This window comes from Podarcis tiliguerta (genome assembly GCF_965153285.1).
Source record: "Podarcis tiliguerta genome assembly, chromosome: 1".
NCBI lineage: Eukaryota > Metazoa > Chordata > Lepidosauria > Squamata > Lacertidae > Podarcis > Podarcis tiliguerta.
In genome coordinates this window covers 104548049-104571469 of record NC_139534.1, presented here as the reverse complement: position 1 = coordinate 104571469, position 23421 = coordinate 104548049, and the positions used below count along the sequence as shown (strand labels likewise).

Genomic DNA, 23421 nt, shown 5'->3' with positions numbered 1-23421 from the left:
GGCAGGGGTACCTTTACCTTTACCTTTTACTAAACTCAGAAAAACTTGGGCAAAATCAGCTCAGGTTCTGTTCCTTTGAAGGTGTTCCTCAATTGCTTATAAACACAACGTCTTACCCTAAGTGTCATCCCACTGTATTTCATTCCTCCCATTCATACACACACACATAATTTCCTTGTTTTATTTTGTTTAAAATCTGTCATGTTAAATACTTTAATTACAAGTTCTGTGCGGCGAACAAGAGTAATAAACCCTGCAGGCACTAGCAACCCTCTCACTCAACAATATATGTGCACGCTATTGTACTAAGGATATGTCCCCATGAACCAGCAAGCCTTAGGCTAGGATACATGCCACACAAGACAACCTAGTCCCAACCTACATTACCATACCATTGCAGTCACGAAGTTGATAAAACCATTCAATGAGGATTAGATGGAACGTAGGACAGCCACCGAAGGTTGCCATCTCCCCCTAATCCCCAGCAGCCAGTCAACTTGAACTGGACCTGACAGTGAGATGGGACACCCATTCTGCCCTACCAGAGGCTTAGAACGAAAGAAACAACTTCCAAGTGGGAGAGGGAGAGAGCTGCTACTGCCACTTCCTTGCTTGTGAAGGGATGAGGCAGAGGAAGGTCCCTGAAAACAATCCTTAGAACTGCCCCTCACTACTAGGAGAGGATCTAGATAATGGCTGGGGAGGCAGTATCCCCTGGGAGTGCCTCATCCCGTTAAGGTCAAAAAACCCACAAGGTGGCTGGAGTGCAGATTTACTCTCCGTTACTGGAGGCATGTAAGATCAGGCACAGCAATTGAATCGCCCTAGAGAGCCTCAGGCTAGCTTCGCTGTTCCAAAGACCTAGAGCCTTCAAGTGGAGCAGAGACCAGCCTTTCCCCTCCGACAGCTGCCGCGATGATACTGAATTAAAGCTGAGTTTCTGTGCAAGAGCTGCTCGGGAGGGAAGCTCTAGCTAAACAGCAGGCAGCTTCTGTTCCCATAAGATCGAGAGAGAGAGATGAGGCTATGTCTGTTTGGAGCAAGAAGAGGGGAAATGGTAGGTTACATCTGAACAGGTAATGACACCTGCTTGTCTGCCCTGGGAAGAAAACGAACCATCTTTGGAAGAGGCAGGAAAGGTGGGTGGCACACTACCCTCGGGGGTTCCTTTCAAAGCACCTCCTGCCACTAGGGGGAGGAGATGACTGGAATGAAGCCCTGCTGATTCCTGAATGTCCTCTGTTCCATCTGCTGCTGCTGCTGCTGCTGCGTCCTTGCTCTACTGGATGGGGCAGGTGGGGGCTGCTGTTCTCTACAGGTCAAGCAGCAGCACACGAGGATCTTCCACCACAGCCTTGATCTTGCGCAGGAAAGTCACCGCCTCTCTGCCATCAATCAACCGGTGGTCGTACGTCAGAGCCACATACATCATTGGGCGCACCTCAACCTAAGGAAGAAAAAAGAGATGGTTAAGCTGAACATTTTCTTTTGTAATCAACTTGGTGATGTACCTCAAAGCCTAAGCAAGTTACATTTTAAGCTTTGTAACATTTGCCCTGCATAACCAAGAAAGTGAAACCCCAAGCTGGAGTTTTCTTATGTCTTAATAATTTGACACAAACTCTTCAAACCTTTCCCCCACACATTCACCCTCTAATTCAAACCCAGAATACTCCCCTATCTTCTCAGAATAATTTTACAGTGGTCAAAACTTCCAGTTGGTCCTTTTCTACTGGACTTGTCAGGGCTCCTAGTTCAGTCTGATCCACTTCTTTCTCCTCCATCATCAGACTGGACAGTTGGTTAGAGTGTGGTGTTGATAATGCCAAGGCTGCAAGTTCAATCCCTGTATGGGGCAGCAGCATATTCCTGCAATGCAGGGGGGTGGACTAGATGTCCCCCAGGGTCCCTTGCAACTCTACAATTCTATGGTTCTATTTTACTAGACTGAAGGCCCCCTTTAAACATTACTCTAGCCATCTGGAAGATGCTTTGCTATGAGCAGCTTCAGCATGGGTAGGCTTTATACCTGAAGCAGCATCTCCACCCCATCATTCAGCCTAGACAATGAGGTCCTGCTTCAAGGCTCTTCTGGCATTTCCCTCATTGTGTAACATTTAAGTTACGCAGAAGCAAGCAGAGGGCCTTCTTGGTAGTGGCGCCCGCCCTGTGGAACACCCAGCCATCAATGTCAAGGGACAGAAGCAACTCTATGACACTGAAGGCAGGCCTGTATAGGGAAGTTTTTAATATTTGATGTTTTGTTTGGCTTTTATATTTTTCTGGAAGCCCCCAGAACGGCTGGGACAACCCAGTCAGATGGGAGGCATAACAACAGCAGCAACAACAACAATAAATTGGCTTATCTACCTAGCCTGGTCATTTACATGTCATTTCAACTGTGCAGGAGCCAGTCACAGAAAAGTGGCTTGCCAGCGGCTAAGGTAACGTTTAAAAGCCCCATTAAGCCCCTTAACTTTCCATACAGTACATACTTTGCCTCCAACAGCAACAGGCCTGTCAAAGATGCCATGCATGCCCAAGATAGCAGACTGAGGGGGGTTGATGATGGGTGTCCCAAACAGGGATCCAAATACACCGCCGTTACTGATGGTGAATGTACCGCCATCCATATCCTCAATGGCAAGCTCATTCTTGCGGGCCTGAAATGAGGGGGGGGGGGAGAAATACTCAGTATCACTAGCATGTGAAAGTTCCCCACACTAAGCAAAGGCAAGAAGTTATCTGAGAATCCCCAACGACTAGTGAAAATATTGAGGTTACAGGGGGAGTCCTTTGAAGTTCATATAAATATCTTCAAGGTTGAGGGTGCTATCAAATTCAGAATGATCAAAGCACAAGACAGAGAGCAATAGCTAGATTTTTGCTGGGGTAGCTTAAGACTGCAACAGAATGTACCTTTTTCAACACATGGCAATTCTAAGAAGGATAAGAATAAATTGAGTCGTTTCTATTTTGCCACAGCACTGTCCAACATATTATTTATGGGTGTAAAAAAATAAAAGGAATACAGGTACACTTGGTTCCAATACAATGGAAGGGACTATCATCACTGTGCCACCATATAAAGTGCTATGTCTTTAAGGCACAGCAGAATGAGTTTCCGTCTCCCCCCAGAATATGCTTCCTTGAGAACACCCTCCCCATTACTGTTGACAAACTTGAATCCAGCCTGTTTCATGTTATTTGCAAATTTAGCATAAAGAATATGTTTTTTTCTTGAACTGCAACCAGATACGGACATGGCTACTAGTTTACATCACTTTTTTAAAAGTTAGATTTGTCTTCCAGAAAACATGTCGATCAACATCTATTAGTCAGAATGGCCAAGTGTTTTCAGGTGATGTATCACAGAGCACCAAATGCTAGATATATATATCTGGGCCTGGAATTTTAAGGCTTCTTGAAGTGGAGACTCTGCAGTTGGCTTTAGCTTTTTGTCAAATTACTGAACCAGAACCTTCATCCTGCCCACTGTCTTAGTCACACTCCCCTTTCCCCCTTCTGATACCCCTTAAGAAAGATGCGTGTCTGGTTTTCACCCTTGAGAACCCTTTATACTCAAAACATTACCTTTTCCCCCAGCTCATTGATTGCTCGCTCAATGTCAGCAAAGTTCATTGTTTCTACATTTCTGATTACAGGGACCACAAGACCCTGAAAGAAACAAAGATCTCTGAGTCAAACACAACATATATAACATGACAACAAGAGCCAAATATAGAGCAAGCCATCACTGGACAGAGGTGTGTATCCAGAGGTACCATTTTCTCTAACTGATTGAGGCAGCCCAACATCTTGAGGAGCCAGGGGGTGGAGCCAAACACCCTCTGAACATTGAGGGGGTGGAACTCCCTTGGCCCCTAGGAGCTGGCGCCTATGGGTGTATCTAAAACAGGATTGGGGGACTTACTTCCTCTACCCCCTCCCCAGTCAAATTTGATGCCCTCTGTATCTCACTAGGCCTATGACTGATCCCCCATGCCACCCTGGAAGTTTGGACAAGAACACCCTCCCTTGCTGTAGGATTAGACAAAGCCAAGAAGCTTGTCTCTGAATTTTCATTTCTTACAGCTGAACACCAAACCAAATGATGTCCCATGCATCAGCCAGATGCATGTTCCCACAATACATACCCTAGGAGTCGCCACTGCAACACTGATATCCACATATTCCCTGTACACAATCTCTTTGGTAGTATCGTCTATCACTAGATGGAGAAAGAAAAGCAGGCCATTACATACAGAAGCATCAAGAGTCAAAGCTCTAATCAGGAGCAAAAATCAAGCTTTATTGATTTAGTCCATCTCTTCCTTCCATTCACTAAAAATTAGTAATGGAGGGAAGCTGATCTGCCTAGTGTAAAGGAAAGACGAGGTTTCCGCCAGTCACCACCTTGCAAGGAGCAAGTGCCTTGACCTTTTCTTTTTCCTTCAAGTCCTGTGTGTTTGGAGAAACAGGCAGTCTTGTCTCATGCATGGAAAAGGTAAGAAACAGCAGGAGTTGGGCATGCAATTTCTTTCCATAGACCAACTTCTGCCCAAGTGAATATCCTTTTGCTAAGAAAGGGTTTGTCATAACACAGTTGCTTTTCTTTGCACAAGTGCAGAGACTCTCAGCTGCCGCACGTGACTTCATCATGAGGTCTGATAGTACTACCTTCCACAGAGGCTTGCTCATGACACTCAGGCATCTCAGAAACTCTGCCCCATTGTTCTCACCTCCATTTACAACAGGCTGCTCTTGCAACGCAAAGGCTGCAGCTTTCACGAAGGCAGACATAAAGCCAAGTTTCATATTGTGCTTCTTCAGGAAGTTGTCCCTGTGCCGGGCTCTCATTTCCTGGATGTTACTGAAAAAGCCATCAGAAGAACATTTACTACTAGGAAAAGTAGTAGTATCTACTTAAGCACCAGATCTGCAGCACATTCCTGACTAGAGTTACTTTGTGGCTCAACCCTTATTTCAAAAGTGGCTTGCAATTTATTAATTATTTTTTAAAAGAAATGTTATCAGAGTTTCAACAAAGAGTTTCACTGCAGTATAGACTGGCTGATCTCTGAGAAGTGTATCAGGAGTGGAAAAATTACTAATATTTTCTCTCCCTCCCCAAAGTTTACAACAGCCAATTACTTTACAACCATTACTAATGTTACCCTCAGGGTGTCACCAAAACAAGCTACTGCATACTATGCTGAAATGCATATGGCTGTTCAAAGTATCCCCATGTGATGATGAACTTTCACTTTAAAATTCCTATAGATATTTAAATTATGGGGACGACCACCACACATCTGGTCAAAGGAGGAATAAAATGTTAGATTTGCCTGCTGGTTATAGGTTCTTCACTGCTGCGCTAGAGCTACAGGGTCATACAATGAAACTAAAATGTTGGGAGATTTAGAAGGAGGAACTTCTTCACAGTGCACGTAGCAAAACTATGGACTTCACACTCGCGAGATGTCAGTGAGGACCACTAACCCTGATGGCTTGAAAAGAGGATGAGACATGGAAGATAAAGCTACTGGTGGCTGCTAACCATGACAGCTATCTACTGCTTCCAGTAACAGAAAGCAGAATGCCTCTTAATACCAGTTCCTAGTGATCATAAAGGGGCAGAATGCTCATATCTTGTCTGAAGGCTTCCAATAGGCACATGTTTGGCCAATGAGAGTACAGAAGACCTCTTCCCAAGACCTTGGAGAGCTCCACAAAACCAGAGTAGACAGGTTATAGGTCTCTTGGGTTCAATATTGACACAGTGAAAGCAAACTTCAGAATAAGCATAATGGGAAATGAGGGGGGACCTTGTGCCTCCAACAGGCTCCATCCATCCTGACAGAATTTGACCGTCACTTTGTTTATGACTATCTAAAAAGTAAACCATGTCTCCAGTTCCTCTGGCCACACTTAACAAGCACATGAGTTTGGGGCTATGTACTTTGGAGGACCTCTGATGCAATGACTCTAAAATGCCCTCAACCAGAGTACAGAAAGTAGCAGTTACCATCATTCACTTACTGGAGCAGAAGCCAGCCACCCAAATTGAACAGAATAGCTTTGTCTTGACAATTCTAGGCAGGCATTGTAGCCTTCATCTTCCCCCTCCCAGACAATATGGCTTTAGAGAGGCAGTTTTTAGCAAGTACAAGTGCCCCTTTGGGTTTAGACTGTTTGTTTTCCTTTGCCTAATCTTGTTTAGAGCTAGGATTACCGTCCAAAGACATTACCGCCTCCCAAGATACAAGGGTTTGAGGGGAGGAAGCCATCATGAGAAGCCTTTACAGCAGACACTGACACCCAGTGGGGAGGCAAAAGGCCTTGGCCTAAGCCCTTGCAAGTCGCGGGGCAATCAATCCAAAGCAGATTACTGACTGCAACAAGAGCCCAAGGCCAGAGTAAAGCGACACCTCCATTAGCCTCTAAAATGAGGTAAGTTGCAGCATTTCCTCTCCAATCACGATTATTTTGCCAACCTTATTATTCCAAGCACCAAATATTTACGTGTTTTGTCTTAAGAAGCAGGATAGGATTTCATAGAGCAATTTGATTTGGGCACCATTTTCCTTAATGTGCTGAAACATAAGCTTCCCCCTCCCCAAATCCATTAGTGCTCAGCCCACAAACGCACTTCATGGAACACAGTTGGTTCTCCAACTGCCAAGGAGAGATGCTAAGGCCGGGCGAGAGCTCCAGGACCTGCCTTTCGGCCGGCTGCATAGCCGCGTCCTTGCTTAGAAATAGCCTCCACTCTATACAACCAAGAAGCTGGCTAAAACCACTTCATCCCAGGACAAAACACACAAGATCAATGCACACCAGTGAGCCAAAGTTCCTGTTCCTAGTGCAACACAGAAAGATCTTGGCTTACCTGCACATACTGAAGATATGGTCCTTACCTCATATCAATTTCATTGAAGGTGGTCAGCATGGCACATGTATTTTGAGCCTCTTTCAGGCGCTGAGCAATGCGTTGGCGCATCCTGTTCATTTTCACCTGAAGTGGAACAAAAAGAGATATAGTCAAACCTCAGATCCTGAACGCCTCAGTTTTGGAACGTTTTGGCTCCCAAACGCCAAAAAACCAGAAGTAAATGCTCCTATTTCCGAATGTTTTTCGGAACCCAAATGTCTGACATGGCTTCCGCTTCGGTGCAGGAAGCTCCTGCAACCAATCAGAAGCCACGCCTCAGTTGTCAAACATTTCGGAAGCCGAACGGGTTTCTGGAACGGATTACGTTCAACAACCGAGGTTTGACTGTAATGGGAGAAAGGTAGTTTTGCAAACTGACATTGACAAGAATTCACACTGCTGACTATCACTACCAGGAATAACACAAGTAGGAAAGGCAGTGCTCATGAGCTAAAAACTTTGCTGTATTCAGCCACTGCTCACAGAATAGTACAGTGGTACCTCGGGTTAAGAACTTAATTCGTTCTGGAGGTCTGTTCTTAACCTGAAACTGTTCTTAACCTGAAGCACCACTTTAGCTAATGGGGCCTCCTGCTGCCACTGTGCCGCCGGAGCACAATTTCTGTTCTCATCCTGAAGCAAAGTTCTTAACCTGAGGTACTATTTCTGGATTAGCAGAGTCTGTAAACTGAAGCGTATGTAACCTGAAGCATATGTAACCCGAGGTACCACTGTACAACACAACTTGACCACTGCATCTCATGAGGCTTAGACTGGAGGTTTTTCAGGCAAAAGAATGGTCCCCACTCGGCCTCAATCGCCCTCATGCACTGCCCCATAAGCGCAAGAAGTTTCCAATTACCCTTTGCTCCACTCTGGCTCCTTTGCTGACCCCAGGTTCCGCCACAGGAGCAGCTGCAACTGGCTTTACTGCAGAAACTGAAAGAAAATTGGGGGGGCGGGGGAGAAATGTGTCAAGGGACTGAGAGAAGAAGATTTATGTCCTGGCAAGCAATGGATGAACACGAAGGCTATCTGAAGTAGAGATGAAATACTCATTTGGGAGATGATACCTAATGCATGCTAGGTAGCAAGGTGGACATTCTTGAACACTCTCCTGGGGACAGTTCTGCAGTCTCCAGTTCGGAATAACTCCCTGCTGATGCAGGTGGAAGGAGGTTGGTTAAGGGGGATTAGAGATGGTCTTGGTCTCACCTGGTTTAGAATCCACAGGGAGTGATGACACAGGGGGCACTGGAGGCATCGTAGTGGGAATTTGTGCTGCAGGGGCAGGTGCTGCTGCTGCAGGAGGAGGAGGAGGAGGCGCTGCCGGTTCTGGTGCAGGGGCTGCTGCTGGTTTGGCCTTGGCAGGTGCAGCTAAACAGAAGAATTGAGAAAGGCAGTTGCACAGGCAGACAGAACCCAAGAGGTGCATTTTTTCCACCCAAGCAGGCTCTTTCAGTATCTTTGAGAAAATTACCCTTTTGAATCAGGAGCCCATATTAATATAATAAGACAGTGTTCACTTGTCTCATTGGCTGCTAGCACCCAGAAAATAAACTTGCGAAATGGTATAGCTATGCACAGAGGCAGTGGGCAAGTTCCATATATTAGGTTCTTTTAAAAGCTGAGTTTGGAAACTAAACCAAAGTGCTGGTGGCGACCTTTAAAGCCTTAAAATGGTTTGCTACCTGTTGTATCTGGCATCGTGTATACCCACACTCATTTGCTCGAGGCTTTGAGATTAGCAACTGAGGCCCTGTTCCCAGGTCTAACATTTACTAAGGTCTGACTGGCAAGAGTCTAGAGCAGGGTTACCCAATGTGGTGCTTCCATGGGAACAAATGTAGTAACTGCATGAGTCACCTGTTCCCACATTCCACCCCTCCTCAAAGAACCTGCTTCTTTCTATTTATCTTTCAATAAATCACAAACCCTCATATTTTTACACATTGCCTATAAAATTTTGCAGGGAATTACTGTGATTTTTCCCCCTGCCAAAGTATGCAAGTCAAGTTGAATTTGGACAATTCAGTCCAGTTACAGCATTCAGATACGGATTCTTTATTTTTGCAGCAAATCCCATCATTGTTGCAACTGTGACAGTGTAAGAAACAGACATGGCTGGTCCCAACTTACCTCCGGTTTTCCTGAGTTTAAACAAAGGTGTACCTCCTTCCACTTTCCCCCCATCAGGAACTAGAAGTGCTTCAATTACGCCAGCTACCGGAGCTGGAACCTGCACAGATGTCTGTAGATAAAACACAAATGAGCTCTCCCCCAATCATCAAAAGGAAATATGTTAAGCAAATGGGACTATCCCATGAAGAGGAATGAATGACATATGAATGGGATTGGCCTTTCTACAGAAATCATGCAAAGAAACAGCATGATGGAGATATTACATCTTGGGGGTATACATATTTCACTGGAAATCAACTCTGCGTTTCATCACAAGAAGGAACAGTACAGTTATTTATTTGTATCAACTGTACTGCTTGTTAAATCCAGAGCCCCTAGAGGAAGCCAGTAGTATGGCATTTGCTAATAAGCCTCTCCCTCTCCAGTATAAAAACTGATTCACTCTCAATCTGAGAATGATGGAGGACATGCAAGATCCCAGAAGGCATAGCTGAAAACAAGAAAGTTTTTCGAGTCAAAAGCTAGAAGAGTGCCCCTTGCCTAGGTTTTGTGGTCTTCTGTTGTCTTTAGCCTACCCACCTCCACTCTGGTGAGCATCAAGAAACTACCCCATAAGAGCAACATTGAAGAATCAGAACAAAAGGCCTATCTAGTCTGGCATCCTGTTTCCCACAATAGGCATTTTCTCTATTTTCCGCAAACCACGCATAACTGAATACATCATCTGGCGTTTCTAATTATACAAGAAAAATAGGACGTTTACCTTGTCTGTTTCAATCTCACATACCACTTCATCTTCTCCTACTGTGTCACCCACAGCTAAAAATGAAAAGAACCACCCTAAGTAAGGAAACTCTTAAAGCTCATTTTCTTAAAGCTCACATCAATGCCTCGCAGAGAGTCTCAATTCTTACATGTATGCCGGAGGACTTGCATAATAAGGATCTGGACATTACATACCTCATAGAGGACTTACACTGACCTTTCAAACTTTAATTAGTTTGGTGAATTTTCACCTATCGAATAAGTGTGTCCAGCGTTCCTTTCACCAATTATGACTTTAGTGTATTCCCACAACAGACCAAGAAAACCATAGAAGACAAAAAGCTGCCTCTTACCTTTCTCCCACCTGACATCTCCCTCTGTGACTGATTCTGCAAATGCTGGTGTGTTCACTGTAACAACTTCTTCCCCTGTAGAAGAAATGTATATCTGCATGTAGTAAAAGCCTTCACATTCAGTCATTTTAGATTCTGGAATGCTTATGGACAAACAGCATTATTAGAAACCTCTTATATCTAGCAATACCTCCGAGAACATCTACACCAACCTATTTACACGAAAGCCAATGTTTGTTGTCCCACAGATGATCAAACAAACCATAGTTTTCTTCTCTGAAGTTTGATTTGTTTCCCAGCTGCGCTTGCCTTGTGTCTTTGATGAGCATTTGGGGTGGGGTGGTCAAGCAAACCATGGTTAAGGAAGGGAGCTGGGTTCACACAGCACACTAAACTTAACTGAAAGAAACCAAGGTTTGTAAGCCAATGACAAACAACGGCTTTAGACTATTGTTTGTTGGCAGTAAACCACAGAAGCTGCTGGGCTGGGCTCACACCTAAGGCTAAGTTATAGTTTAATGAGTCGTGGTTTAGCGTTATGGGGGAACCAGAACAGTGTCATCTCTCTTTTCTCCTTAAAATTTGCCTCCTCAGGTAGACTGTTCTCCCTCTTCCATAAAAGTAGAACATTGGGGTCATTTTGCAGTAGATTCAGGACATATTTATATACTTACTCTTGCCTCTCCATTATTTCCCAAACTGTTGAAACAAATCATAAGCTTCTCAGGACAGGGAACAGGCTTTTTTTAGTTTATATTATTTTGCAGAGCATCTTTTACACAGGTGACATGCTAATAATCATGCTTAATCTGAGACACTTGAGGGATGGGGGGAGCGACCAGTAAGGGACATAATATACCAGAGTCCAACCTACACTGCATCACAACCACCTGTAGTATGACAAACAAAGAAAAAACACAATTCCAGTCTATTACTTTGTATTCCTGCATTTTGTACTCCTTAGTTTAGACTAAGAATCAGTTGGGGAACAAGCTTGGAAGGGAATGTGCAGGCAGAGAAGCCCTCCCCCCAGCTGCAGTCATCTCAGGTACTTACTGCACACTGTGGTAGTTCTGAAATAACGGACAGTGAACACACGGGAGCCATTTACCCTGGAGAGCAAGAAACAAGAGATCAACTAAAGGCCAGCAAGAAGCAGTACAGATTTTGCATCTGTTGGCCTGACTTGACTGGGTTGTCAATCAGCAGCCCTGACAATTAACACGCTCATCGGGGCAGATGACATTCTGCACAGCACCTAAGGGAGTCTATTTCAAGGCATTCGACAATCAAGGAAGATCATATTTCTGGGGTGCTACCTAGCTTGTTCCCCCCTCCAGAACAAATTGTGCAAAATATGCAAATATATAAATTGATTCAAATCAGGTAATTTATACAGTTCAAGAATTCTTCTACTCTTGGTGCAGAATGTGGATTACTCTGGTCTGGGATAATTTGGACACAGAGAATGCAGCTACCCCTCTCTGACAATACTGTAACTACTGGGTTGTTGTAGCAGCTACTCTCCATCCATGCAAATAGTCAAAACATATTGACTATTTACAGTTGAATACTTACAAATGCTTCCTGCTGTTGGCATAAGCTAACCCTTGGCATCGAGAGACACCTGGAAACAGAAAGCACTTCAATTAGAAATCTGTTTACATTATATCGCTTATTACAGTAACGTGTACTAAGACAAATTAGTTTAATAAATGTTATAAAGGTAAAAATAGCAGCTGACAATTATTATTGACATGTAAAAGTCTCCACACCATCATCCTAGTCCTCAATCTGTTTTTTTTATAAAAGATTAATAGCAGCCCCAGTATCCAAAATCTAAGTGTTGGCCAGCGAGGTGGGCAAGATTAATATCTATCAAGAAATGGAAAAGACACTAACACAATATCTCTGCATTCATTTAATTTATTTTGTAGCATTTCCTCCACCACCACAACATCCAGAATCATTCAATTCATCTGCATCTGGGGAGAAATGTTTAGAAAAAATTGCATACCCTGTGCTCCTTCCCTTTTTCGATAAAGAACAAAAACATTTACAACACATCGTTTCTAAAAGGGGCCATTTTTTTGGAAGTGCTCAATTAATTCCAATTAATTGCACAGTGTTCCTGAAATAATTTATACAGTGTCAAATTATGCCAGAATGGGTGGTCCCATGAGTCTTTTTCCCAGAACAATCCTCATGAACAAGACTCCAAATACTTACTGGATACATCTTAGAAATTCTATCTGTAAAGTCATGTGGGCTAACTTATTCTGATGTGAGTTTCAACATGTTTGGGCGCTTGGGATCATCTCATTATCTGAGCCAAAAAGTTACATCAAAATCAACTCTAAGATCTCTTGCAAGTCAACCTACCATTCCCTAAATTATGTTCTAAATTATGTATTTTGAACATAACTCATACAGAACTCCTTCTGCCCAAACCTACTTAAGTGAATGGGAAATGCATCAGAGCATCTCTACTTTTTCAAACTTATCAAACTGGTGTAGGTTAAAAATACTGTGTTCATCCACCTACATATCCTGAGTATCTGGGCAGAAAACAGGAATCATTTATCTATCCTTTAATGTGGGAACTGCCAAGGAAGGTTAAAAATGGAGTTCATTGGTGGTTATGCTGACTCTGCATTATGGTCATTTTCAAATATTCTAATCTGTACACAAATCTGTTGGTTGAGTGAGCTGGTCATTTATGCTACATAGCTTGTTTTAACATATCATAGGTAAACATGGAATTCATTTCTCACTTTCTTTAATCTTTAACTACTTTTAAAACCACTTGTGGCTTTAAAGAAAAAAGTATGAATGTACTATAGTTTGTAACCAGGTTTTCATTAGATTTCCCTTGTCACGGTGATTATGAAACAGACAAGACACCTAATAATAATAATAAGAAAGACAGACACATAATAATAATAATAATAATAATAATAATAATAATAATAATAATAATCAACTCACCAGAGAGTGAATGTTTCCCCTGTGGACAGCTCCCCTGCTGAAGAGAAAGATTATACAATCACCAATACAAAAAAATAAGTCCTGAGTAACTCAAGGCAGAGTCACCTTTCCACACTATTCTACATTCCAAAGTAGAGAATAAATATACTGTATTCAGATTCAGGAGGCTATAATGACACCTCTTCTCATCAGCAAGGTGTGACTACCCTAGTTTGTCAGAGAAAGTAAAAAGGTAAAGGTACCCCTGCCCGTACGGGCCAGTCTTGACAGACTCTAGGGTTGTGCGCCCATCTCACTTAAGAGGCCGGGGGCCAGCGCTGTCCGGAGACACTTCCGGGTCACGTGGCCAGCGTGACAAGCTGCATCTGGCGAGCCAGCGCAGCACACGGAAACGCCGTTTACCTTCCCGCTTGTAAGCGGTCCCTATTTATCTACTTGCACCCAGGGGTGCTTTCGAACTGCTAGGTTGGCAGGCGCTGGGACCGAACAGCGGGAGCGCACCCCGCCGCGGGGATTCGAACCGCCGACCTTCTCATCAGAAAACCCTAGGCGCTGAGGCTTTTACCCACAGCGCCACCCGCGTCCCATCAGAGAAAGTAGCCCCAAGTTAATAGCAGAACTGTAGAGCTGAAAGTCACCATGGGGTTCATCTCGTCCAACCCTCTGCAATGCAGGAATCTCAACGAATGCCTTAGGCTTTCAAATATTTTTCATTCACAGGAAAAAGGCATCCATAAAGTTTAATACAGGGGATCAATTTTTTTGCTTGTTTGCTGTTCTCCTTTATGTTCAAAAATGCACAGCCTTCAATGGCATCCTACACACCTACTTAGAATATGCCCCACCAAGTTCAATGGGACTTATTCCCATGTAAATGTGCACAGGGTTGCAACTTTAATAAGCAAGAGGGAAAGGTTCTCGAAACCTTGTATGTCTCTCTCTTATATAATATGATGGCTAAATATTGAGGTATGACAGCTACATATTGCAAAATGGGGTAACAGGATCAAACTCGTGATTACAGGCAGTTAATATGCATAGTTTTCCCATTTGAATTACTATGAAGCCTAATGGTTTAATTAAGATGAGCACTGCCTCTGGCTTTTGATTTCATCTTTTGATTTCATCAGGTAAGCCTGTACAAACAATGGGATGTAATGGGGGAAAAATGGATGACAGCCAATGCTAGTCATACAAGTAGATCCACTGAAATCTTGTCAATTGATTTAAATGGGTCTACTCTGTGCATGACATGGCTGGATATCACCCAGTGAGTGTGATGCAGTGGAAAGCATGCGTTCAAATCCTTGCTTATCCATGAACAGCATCAATCCCATGTCAGTAAAATGGAAATCATCATAGCTTACTTCAAAAGATTGCTGCGAGGACATATACTGACTACCCTGAGCACAGTAGCATGATTAACTGTAATGAGGCAGAAATTCCTATTCTGATGAGCTACATAAGTTGTAAACTCATTTTCAGCTAATGATTTCAGCTTCTGGCTATTACACTGAGTTCATTTTTTCAGTATTATCCTGATTGCACAGCCCAGATTCCTAGGTTCAGAAAAGTCACAGCCCAGATATATTTTACAACATGAAATGTGGAACAAGCGGTGCACAGCACAAGGAGACTGAATAGTAGTGGCTACTACTCTATCCTTCTCAGTATACCCAACAGAACTCCTTGATGGAACTGAACCTTCATGTTCTATGGCTTCCCGGTCTCGTTATAAATTTATAAAATGTAACAAAAATGAGATTGGAAGAAACCAGCCCTGCATTCATGAAGTAATGCACTTGGTCGTTACAAAAACTTGTGATATATATTATATTCTACCAAAGAACTCTACTCACACCAGGAGTAACAAACAGATCATTTAATATCACATCATATCATCCCAACAAATCATAGAAGAAACAAAATGAACATGACTACACTGATACTCACACATTAAAACATTTCTTAAATGTTTGTTTGAGGAGGTGGATATGGTGACGCAAATCTAAATGGCGAAGTTCTGATCAATCTTAGACCCTGTTGTTATCCATGTAATCTTTATTCCAAACACCAAACTTTCAAGATTACATAGCATTCTGAATCAAAGGCTATGATTACCCTATGCAACATGACAGACGCATCCACCCACCCTTAGAATACACGAATTCCATAGCAATGTGTGTATACCGTATTTTTCGCCCTATAGGACGTACTTTTTCCCCTCCAAAAATGAAGAGGAAATGTGTGTGCGTCCTATGGGGCAAATGCAGGCTATGCGTCCTATGGGGCGAATGCAGGAAGCTATCCACAAACCTTGGGAGCCCGGCGGGAGTTCCCGCCGGGCTCCCAAGGCTTGCGGACAGCAGCCTGCAGCCCAAAACCCGGGGAGCGCAGTGGGGCGCACCCCGGGCTTCAGGCAGCTCTCTGCAAGCCTTGGGAGCCCGGAGGGAGTTCCCGCCAGGCTCCCAAGGCTTGCGGATAGCAGCCTGTTCTGGGGGCTGGGGAAGCTCAGGCTTCCCCCGCCTCCAGCCCCGCAAGCTCCGGGAGCGATGGCGAGGTTGCGCAACCTCGCCTTCACTCCCGGACCCCCAGCCCCGAGGCTAAAAACAAAGCCAGGACAGCTAGCGGGATCCATCCCACTCGCCGTCATGGCTTCTTTGCTCTTTGGGGCGGGAATTTTTTTTCTTCTTTATTCCCCCCCCCCCAAAAAAAAAATAAGTGCGCCCTATGGGCCAGTGCGCCCTAAAGGGCAAAAAATACGACATATATGAGGTTTTTTTATTTCTCACTTGAAATATCGTTTTAAGAGGGGAAAAGTTTTCTGGCCCTAGATGAAGCAAAGTCTAGAAAGTAGTGAGTAAGTTGCATACGTGATTAGCAAGGAGACAGATTAGAATGTGGTATACATGAGGAAAATACAACACAGGTCACTGCTCTGTTTGTTGTTCAGATGTCATATGTGTTTTTTTCTATAGATATTGTAAAAGTAAAGATGCCTGGTTCATGGGCAGTAAAGTACCGTATTTTTCGCTCCATAGGACGCACTTTTCCCCCTCCAAAAATTAAGGGGAAATGTGTGTGCGTCCTATAGAGCGAATGCAGGCTGCGCCACTAAGCCCAAAGGCAGAACAGGGAGACGGAGCGCTGCGGAGCGCTCCATCTCGCTGTTCTAGCTTGGGGACGGCTGCGCGCAAAGCCTCTCCAGGGCAGCAGGGTGCCTTCACCCCGCTGTCCTGCAGAGGCTAGCAAGGCTGTTCCCAAGCCAGAACAGTGAGACGGAGGGCTCTGTCTCACTGTTCTAGCTTGGGGACGGCTGCGTGCAAAGCATCTGCAAGGCAACGGGGCGCTGCGCTCCAAAGGCTTCAGGGATCTTTGAGGCTGGCGGTGGGGGAAAGCAGCGCTTCCCCCCACCGCCAGCCCCACAAGTCAGGTGAATGCACCTTGAACACACCTTGTTTTAGAGGGAGAGAACAAGAAAAAAAATATTTTCCCCTGTTCTCCCCCTCCTATGCTCCGGTGCGTCCTATGCGTCCTATAGAGCGAAAAATACGGTGGTATCATGTTCTAGCCAGCTGATCTTACAGGGGTCCTTAAAATGGGGGCAACAGGTGCATTTTAATGGAACACTGAGCTTGTCCTCTAACCCTATTCATCTTCACTCCAATCTAAATGTTGAGTTTGTGGTTCAGTTCTTTTTTTAAATCTACTCCTATCCTCACCTCAATCCCCACTTAACCCCCACATTGTCCATTCATGACAGAAATTCTCATTCCCAGGAACTGAACTAAATATTTTGATGAGCTCCTGGGTCTCAGGGAATATGTTTGTTCAAGGCCAAAGTAGCTAACGTAGGGAAGGAAGTGATGTTGGTCGGCAAGGCCTTCAAGGGCAGGGTGACGGTGTTGTATACACAGCTATTCTGCTATCACAGAGAATAGTTCAGAGAATTACTCTGGTAAAGAGAAACACTATTCCTTAAAAGGGACCCGTTCCCAGGGAGGGAGAACATAGATATGGTGGGCACAATGGAAACGTGGTGGGATATAGAGAACTAGTGTGGGACACTTCTCTCTGGATAGTGACAGTGAAAGCGGAGATGCCCTAAAAACCTCAGTAGGAGAAAGCTGAACTCTGCTGAAATAGTTCAATGACATTGGTTGTCAGCATATTTTACAATTCTTTGTGAGTACTGTTGCACTTATGGCTGATTACAGACTTCCCATAGGAATCAGGATGGCCAATGTGAAAACAGGATGATGGACTAGATGGGACCCTGTTTTGATCCAGCAGGACTGTTATGTTCTTATGCTATGATAACCTGACTATTGTGAATTAAAACCTTGTGTCTTTTCCTTCTCAGCTACCTCCTCCCCAATTTACTGCACAGAAAGTTCCCCATTTATTCTGCTACCTTGAAAGCTTTGTACACTCTCTCTTTCTAAGAATGTTTTGTCCACAAATTTTTAAGACCTTCCATGTTCAGCTACTCCTTTCAGCTGTTCCTTCTAGGTGTAGGCAGCTCGCTGATACATTTTTGCTGCTCCTCTCCCCAAAAGATTCAATAGTGAAGTAGTCACTAATTCAGCAACCTCACAGTTCTTCTCTGGAATGAAGTACTCATCTTGCAAAAACGTTTCCCATACATTTCTTTTCAACCGGCCATATACTGAATCCTTATCTGTCTCCTGATAAATCTCTATGTGGGACAAGAAGCTACAGTTAGAACTGGATATGGAACAACTGATTGGTTCAAAATTGGGAAAGGAGTACGGCAAGGCTGTATATTGTCTCCCTGCTTATTTAACTTATATGCAGAATTCATCATGCGAAAGGCTGGGCTGGATGAATTCCAAGCCGGAATTAAGACTGCCGGAAGAAATATCAACAACCTCAGATATGCAGATGACACAACCTTGATGGCAGAAAGTGAGGAGGAATTAAATAACCTTTTAATGAGGGTGAGAAAGGAGAGTGCAAAATATGGTCTGAAGCTCAACATCAAAAAAACGAAGATCATGGCCACTGGTCCCATCACCTCCTGGCAAATAGAAGGGGAAGAAATGGAGGCAGTGAGAGATTTTACTTTTTCAGGCTCCATGATCACTGCAGATGGTGACAGCAGTCACGAAATTAAAAGACGCCTGCTCCTTGGGAGAAAGGCGATGGCATCTTAAAAAGCAGAGACATCACCTTGCCAACAAAGGTCCGTATAGTTAAAGCCATGGTTTTCCCAGTAGTGATGTATGGAAGTGAGAGCTGGACCATAAAGAAGGCTGATCGCCGAAGAATTGACGCTTTTGAATTATGGTGCTGGAGGAGACTCTTGAGAGTCCCATGGACTGCAAGAAGATCCATTCTTAAGGAAATCAGCCCTGAGTGCTCACTGGAAGGACAGATCGTGAAGCTGAGGCTCCAATACTTTGGCCACCTCATGAGAAGAGAAGACTCCCTGGAAAAGACCCTGATGTTGGGAAAGATGGAGGGCACAAGAAGAAGGGGACGACAGAGGATGAGATGGTTGGACAGTGTTCTCGAAGCTACAAACATGATTCTGACCAAACTGCGGGAGACAGTGGAAGGCAGAAGTGCCTGGCGTGCTCTGGTCCATGGGGTCACGAAGAGTCGGACACGACTAAACAACAACATACTGAATCCAAACTTCCCATCATTCAAATCAATAACTTTGAGTTCATCTTATATTCCTGCCTTTCATTTTTACAACAATGCTAGATTTGTCCATTGCTTCAGTTCTTCTTTCCTTTAACCCCAACACTCACACCTGACCTTTCAAGTGCATTTGTTCTTCCTTATTTGACATACTGTAACTACAACAGCCTTCCTTGATCCATATAATAGATAATAGATAATAGATTCTTTATTGTCATTACACAAGTGCAACATTGCACAAGTGCAACGAAATTGGATGCCATCCCTTAAAAACAACAAAAGCAAAACAACAACAACAACCAAACAAACCACATTCCAGCCACACCCACACCAACACCCATCAAACTCCCAGGTCACACTATCGAGTTACAGCATTCAAAAAGGCCACAGCTCTTGGATAGAAACTGTTTTTCAGTCTATTTGTCCTTGACTTGATGTTTCTATATCTCCTGCCAGAAGGCAGTAGTGCAAACAGACTGTGTCCCGGGTGAGATGAATCCTGCAGGATGTTGTTTGCTTTCCTAAGACAACGGGAACCGTACAGTTCTTCCAAAGATGGGAGAGGATGACCAATAATCCTTTGGGCTGTGGTTATGACCTTCTGGAGCACCTTCAGAAGGTCCTTCTGGAGCACCTTCTGGAGCACCTATCTCCATCTTTTACTCAAGTTCTCCCACTGGCCTTTTAGTTAACTGTGTTTCAAAGTCAAATGCTTTCAGTCAGACTGACTGTGCAATCCTAACTCACAGATATACTGGATAGAGGAGGTTACGATGTGGCATATTTCCCAACCCTCCCTCCCTGCTGTCCAAATGAGCTGACATGAAGGACTTACTCTGGCATATCTACTTACATTAGCTGAAAGTGTTAGTTAAGTTGGCAGAAGTTACACCACTGTTGAGGCCAAAAAAGGGTATGTCAAGGTCAGGAAGAGGAGCAAACATTGCATCCTAATTCCCTCCAATCACTGATCCTGTATAGGGTTCAGTGTACCTACACCAACAAAATTGCAGGTGTGACTAAAATCCACCCCATACGAGTCAATGGAAGGGCAGAAAATGATCCAGCCAACAGCAATTATGATGCAGCTTCATTTACACTGGAAATATGCCAGTGTGCCTGCCTGGTTAGGATTGCTCCTACTTACAATGCCCCAACAGGTATTTTACTTTTTGTTGTTGCTCAAAAAATTGCTCAAATCTATCCATCCCAAACAGAAGTAATAAACAAGAAAAGGGGAAACTGAGATGGCTGAATGTTAATTACAGTTAATTAGGATGTCACCAGATAATTGCTGCAAAACAGGTATATTGTACCATGCCAACTGGTGATGAGACAGTGGCATTTTATCTTGGCGCCCGTTACCATACAACTGGGGGGGGGGGGACAAGGCAATTATTTGCAACGATCATTAACGAGGATCCCGTCATGCATAAACATTCCGACTAGACAAGACAAATGCGCTGTGCGGCATTGAAGCAGGGGACCCCTGCTTCCGGGCCGGGCGGAGAGGGGCATCGTTCGCAGACATCCGCGGTGCGAGGTCAACCGGGGTCACACCTGCTCAACAAACCTTCGCGGTTACCGCGCAGGCTGCTGTAGGGGGACGACACCCGCCGATACAGAGGCACAAGAGCCACGCGTGATATTAGGCGTCGCCAAGCTGTCGCGCTGCGCTTCAACCTTCAGAGCCACCTTCACGCCCGGCAGGATCCCCTGCCGGCCTTGGGCTCCGAGGTGCCCGACGGCTGCCGTTCAGTTCCATGCCTGACCTCGCCTCGCCCTGAAAACGGGCAGGGCCCGGAGGCAACGGGAGGCGCCCCAAGATAAGAGCCGCTCCCCGCTCGCCTTCAGCAGCCCGTTCGGGGCCTTCCGTTAGCCACGGGCAAGAGGCAGCGGGGCGAGGCGAGGCAGGGCAGCCTTCCCCCGGGCACGACTGCGGCCTCCCCCGCCTCGCCGCCCCGCGTCCCCCCGTTGCCCTTGGTGCCCGTCAGCACCTTCGTGGCGGCCCCAGCCCGCGACCTGCCCCTCCGTCTTCCCCTGCGGGAGGTGGTACCTGCCGAGCGGCGCAGAACGAGCGCCCGAGCGCCCGGTTGAGGCAGCGAGCCCGGGCCAGAGAAAGAAGCAGCATCGCGGAGGAAGAGGCGGCGGCGGCGGCGGCGGCAGGAAGAGCCCCAGGGCGCACACCGGAAGCAGGCCCGGCGGAGGCCGGATGCAGCCTGGGATCGACCAACCGCGGCTCGAGAAAGGGGCAGGGCGCGACGGGCTGTACCAATCGCGGCTCCCCGAAGCACAAAGGGAGGGCGGGGCGAGGAGAAGTCGGGGAGCAGAACGGCCCTGAGGGCGAGGAGAGCGGCAGCCGGCGTAGACCCTACAAGAGTGAAGAGGAGCACGCGGCGTCCAGCTTCAGAGTCGATTGCAAAGGCCGCTTTTAGCCTCTGCAGGAGCGCAAATGAGCAGCAGTAGTGGCTGTGCTTGTGCACCATGCTGTTCCTCCCTCAAGCAAAACACACACCCGAAAACGATCTTTCTAACTGTAGAATATATGTATATATAGCTCCAGGAGAATCCCTCTCCATTAAGCAAGTTGTCACTCTAATTTTTTCTATCTCTGTGGGCTCCAGATCTTGCCCTGCATCTTCCAGTCCTGCAGTCGTGTGCGTTTCCCTCAAAAGCATTTGCAGAGGCGAGCCCTCGAACAAGGAGGGGTGTGCTCTGGGAAGTGGGGCTGCAGGGGGCAGAACTGGACAGGAAACTTTCCTTCTGAGAACTTCCCTAAGTTAACCACACTGGACCATAGCTGTCAACGTTTTCCTTTTTTTATTCCGAATAGGATTCCTCGCAAGAAAAGGGGAAAGTTGACAGCTGTGCCCCGCACGCCCATCTGCTTCGCGGTTTGCGTGGGCGGCTGCAGAAAGGAAGGAAAGGGAGACAAGTTTCCTGCCACGACCTTCCTTATTTTTGGATCTAAGTCATTGCCCTTTCTTTGCAGCATGATTTAATGCACAAGCACGCTGTAAACGCAACAGTTACTTTGCTGGATGTAAGATCCAGGATTAACCTAGTCCAGCCTCCAGTTTCCAACGGTGGGCAGCCCAATGCCTGCGAGCTCATAAGCGAGACAGGATAGTGCTGTCTTTCCGCCAAGGCTGGCTCAATACGTTTTGCAGCCTGAGATGAAGGACAAGTTGGTGCCTTGCTTCACACGCAGAACCTTACTGGAATGGCATTGAAGACAGGGCAGAACCTTTCATTTCACCTGAGAAAAGAGGCTTGTTCAGGGAGCTCAGGACAGGTTTTGTGGCATCCACATTTCTGGAAGCTCAGGCGGAATGGCCGGGTGCTGCCGCCTAACACTTGCCACCTGAAGTGATTGCCCCACCTCTGCCTAGTGGCAGGCCAGCAGTGCAACTCACCTAGCCAAAGTGGCAAAGTTTTTGGGGCCCCCTGCAAGGTAGAGCAATACAAACCCCTGTTGGGAAGTGGTGAGGTTTGAAGAAGAGCAGTGTAGGCACCGCTGTATCCGCAGCTCCATCACTCACCCATGCTACCTAGGGCAGAAAGTGGGGGGCAAACAAAAACCTTTCGGGATTTTCCACACCCACCCATACATTTGGTGGGCAGAAAAGGGAACTCCATTGGTAGAGGGCAGCAGAGCTGTTTGAGACTCAATGAAGTGAATCCTCTGCCTCATCTGCCACCTTACTGTGAATTAAGGATTTTTAAAAATCTTTTTATATCTTTTTATTATATTTAAAGCTAAGAAGGTGGTTTCAGAAATTACTGAGACTCAGCACTGATCAATTGGCCAGTCAAGTCCTCATTTGGCTGACAATACTTGAGAGTAACTTCCATTTTTTGTTTGAAAGAGCCATTATTGTTCAAATGACGCTTTGAGGTGGAATTCATTCACATACCATCAAATGTAGGTTGTGCTATTGGAGCTCTTCCACAACAAACCCATGTCCCCTAAATTTGGCTTTTTGCAATAAAGTGTAGGATAATAACTCTTGCTTGAACTAACCTCCACACAAACAAATCAGAATGAATGCTCAATAAATAGCTGCCATCTAATCTCCCTGCAAACAAATCAAAATAAATACTGAAGAAACAGGTTGTCCGGGAGCAACCACAGTGTAAATGTTAAATCCCACATGTGAACTGCACCTGATGGTTGCATTTCTGTTTTACATATTCATAGGCTTCTTCAAGCTGGTTGGCTGCTGTTGGCCTTCTTCACAGCCCTGTGACTGGTGCTGCAGTTAGAGGGATCATTAATGACAGCACCAGTGATTCAGTGCCCTCTTTCTCAGTAAACGGGTCTGCAGATGCTGTAAAAGTACAGAGTAGCATTCCATATACCTTTGCCAGCCAAGGTAAGTGGTCAATGCTACACAATCTCTGTGTGGAGGTTTAACTTTGCAGATTTTAGTTAGAAAGAGTGTAGAAGCAACTTGTTTTTAAAATATCTCTGACAATACCTTTTTATCATGCTTTTTCTTTTAGAATCTCCTTTAAAATTCTTTCCAATTGCAGTTTGAGGGTATGAAAAAGCAACTTTTATTATTT

At 45.2% G+C, this 23421-nt stretch overlaps 1 protein-coding gene across 2 annotated transcripts; it reads right to left on the bottom strand.

Annotated features, from left to right (window-relative positions):
- Nucleotides 1–167: 167 nt before the first annotated feature.
- On the bottom strand, nucleotides 168–21068 carry DLST (dihydrolipoamide S-succinyltransferase). 2 transcript variants are annotated; one of them, XM_083447164.1, is made up of 15 exons: nucleotides 20909–21068; nucleotides 13183–13219; nucleotides 11773–11821; nucleotides 11251–11306; nucleotides 10195–10269; nucleotides 9840–9895; nucleotides 9074–9185; nucleotides 8150–8311; nucleotides 7797–7873; nucleotides 6921–7018; nucleotides 4743–4873; nucleotides 4158–4231; nucleotides 3595–3678; nucleotides 2496–2663; nucleotides 168–1447 (listed from the first exon to the last, which is right to left on the bottom strand). In XM_083447164.1, exons 1-15 carry the CDS (start codon nucleotides 20981–20983, stop codon nucleotides 1313–1315), a joined length of 1389 nt encoding a protein of 462 aa, XP_083303290.1. In that variant the 5' UTR covers nucleotides 20984–21068; the 3' UTR covers nucleotides 168–1312. The 2 variants fall into 2 exon arrangements, with proteins under 2 accessions (XP_083303290.1, XP_083303291.1); XM_083447165.1 differs by having other exon boundaries at nucleotides 13183–13216; nucleotides 20909–21063.
- Nucleotides 21069–23421: the final 2353 nt, after the last annotated feature.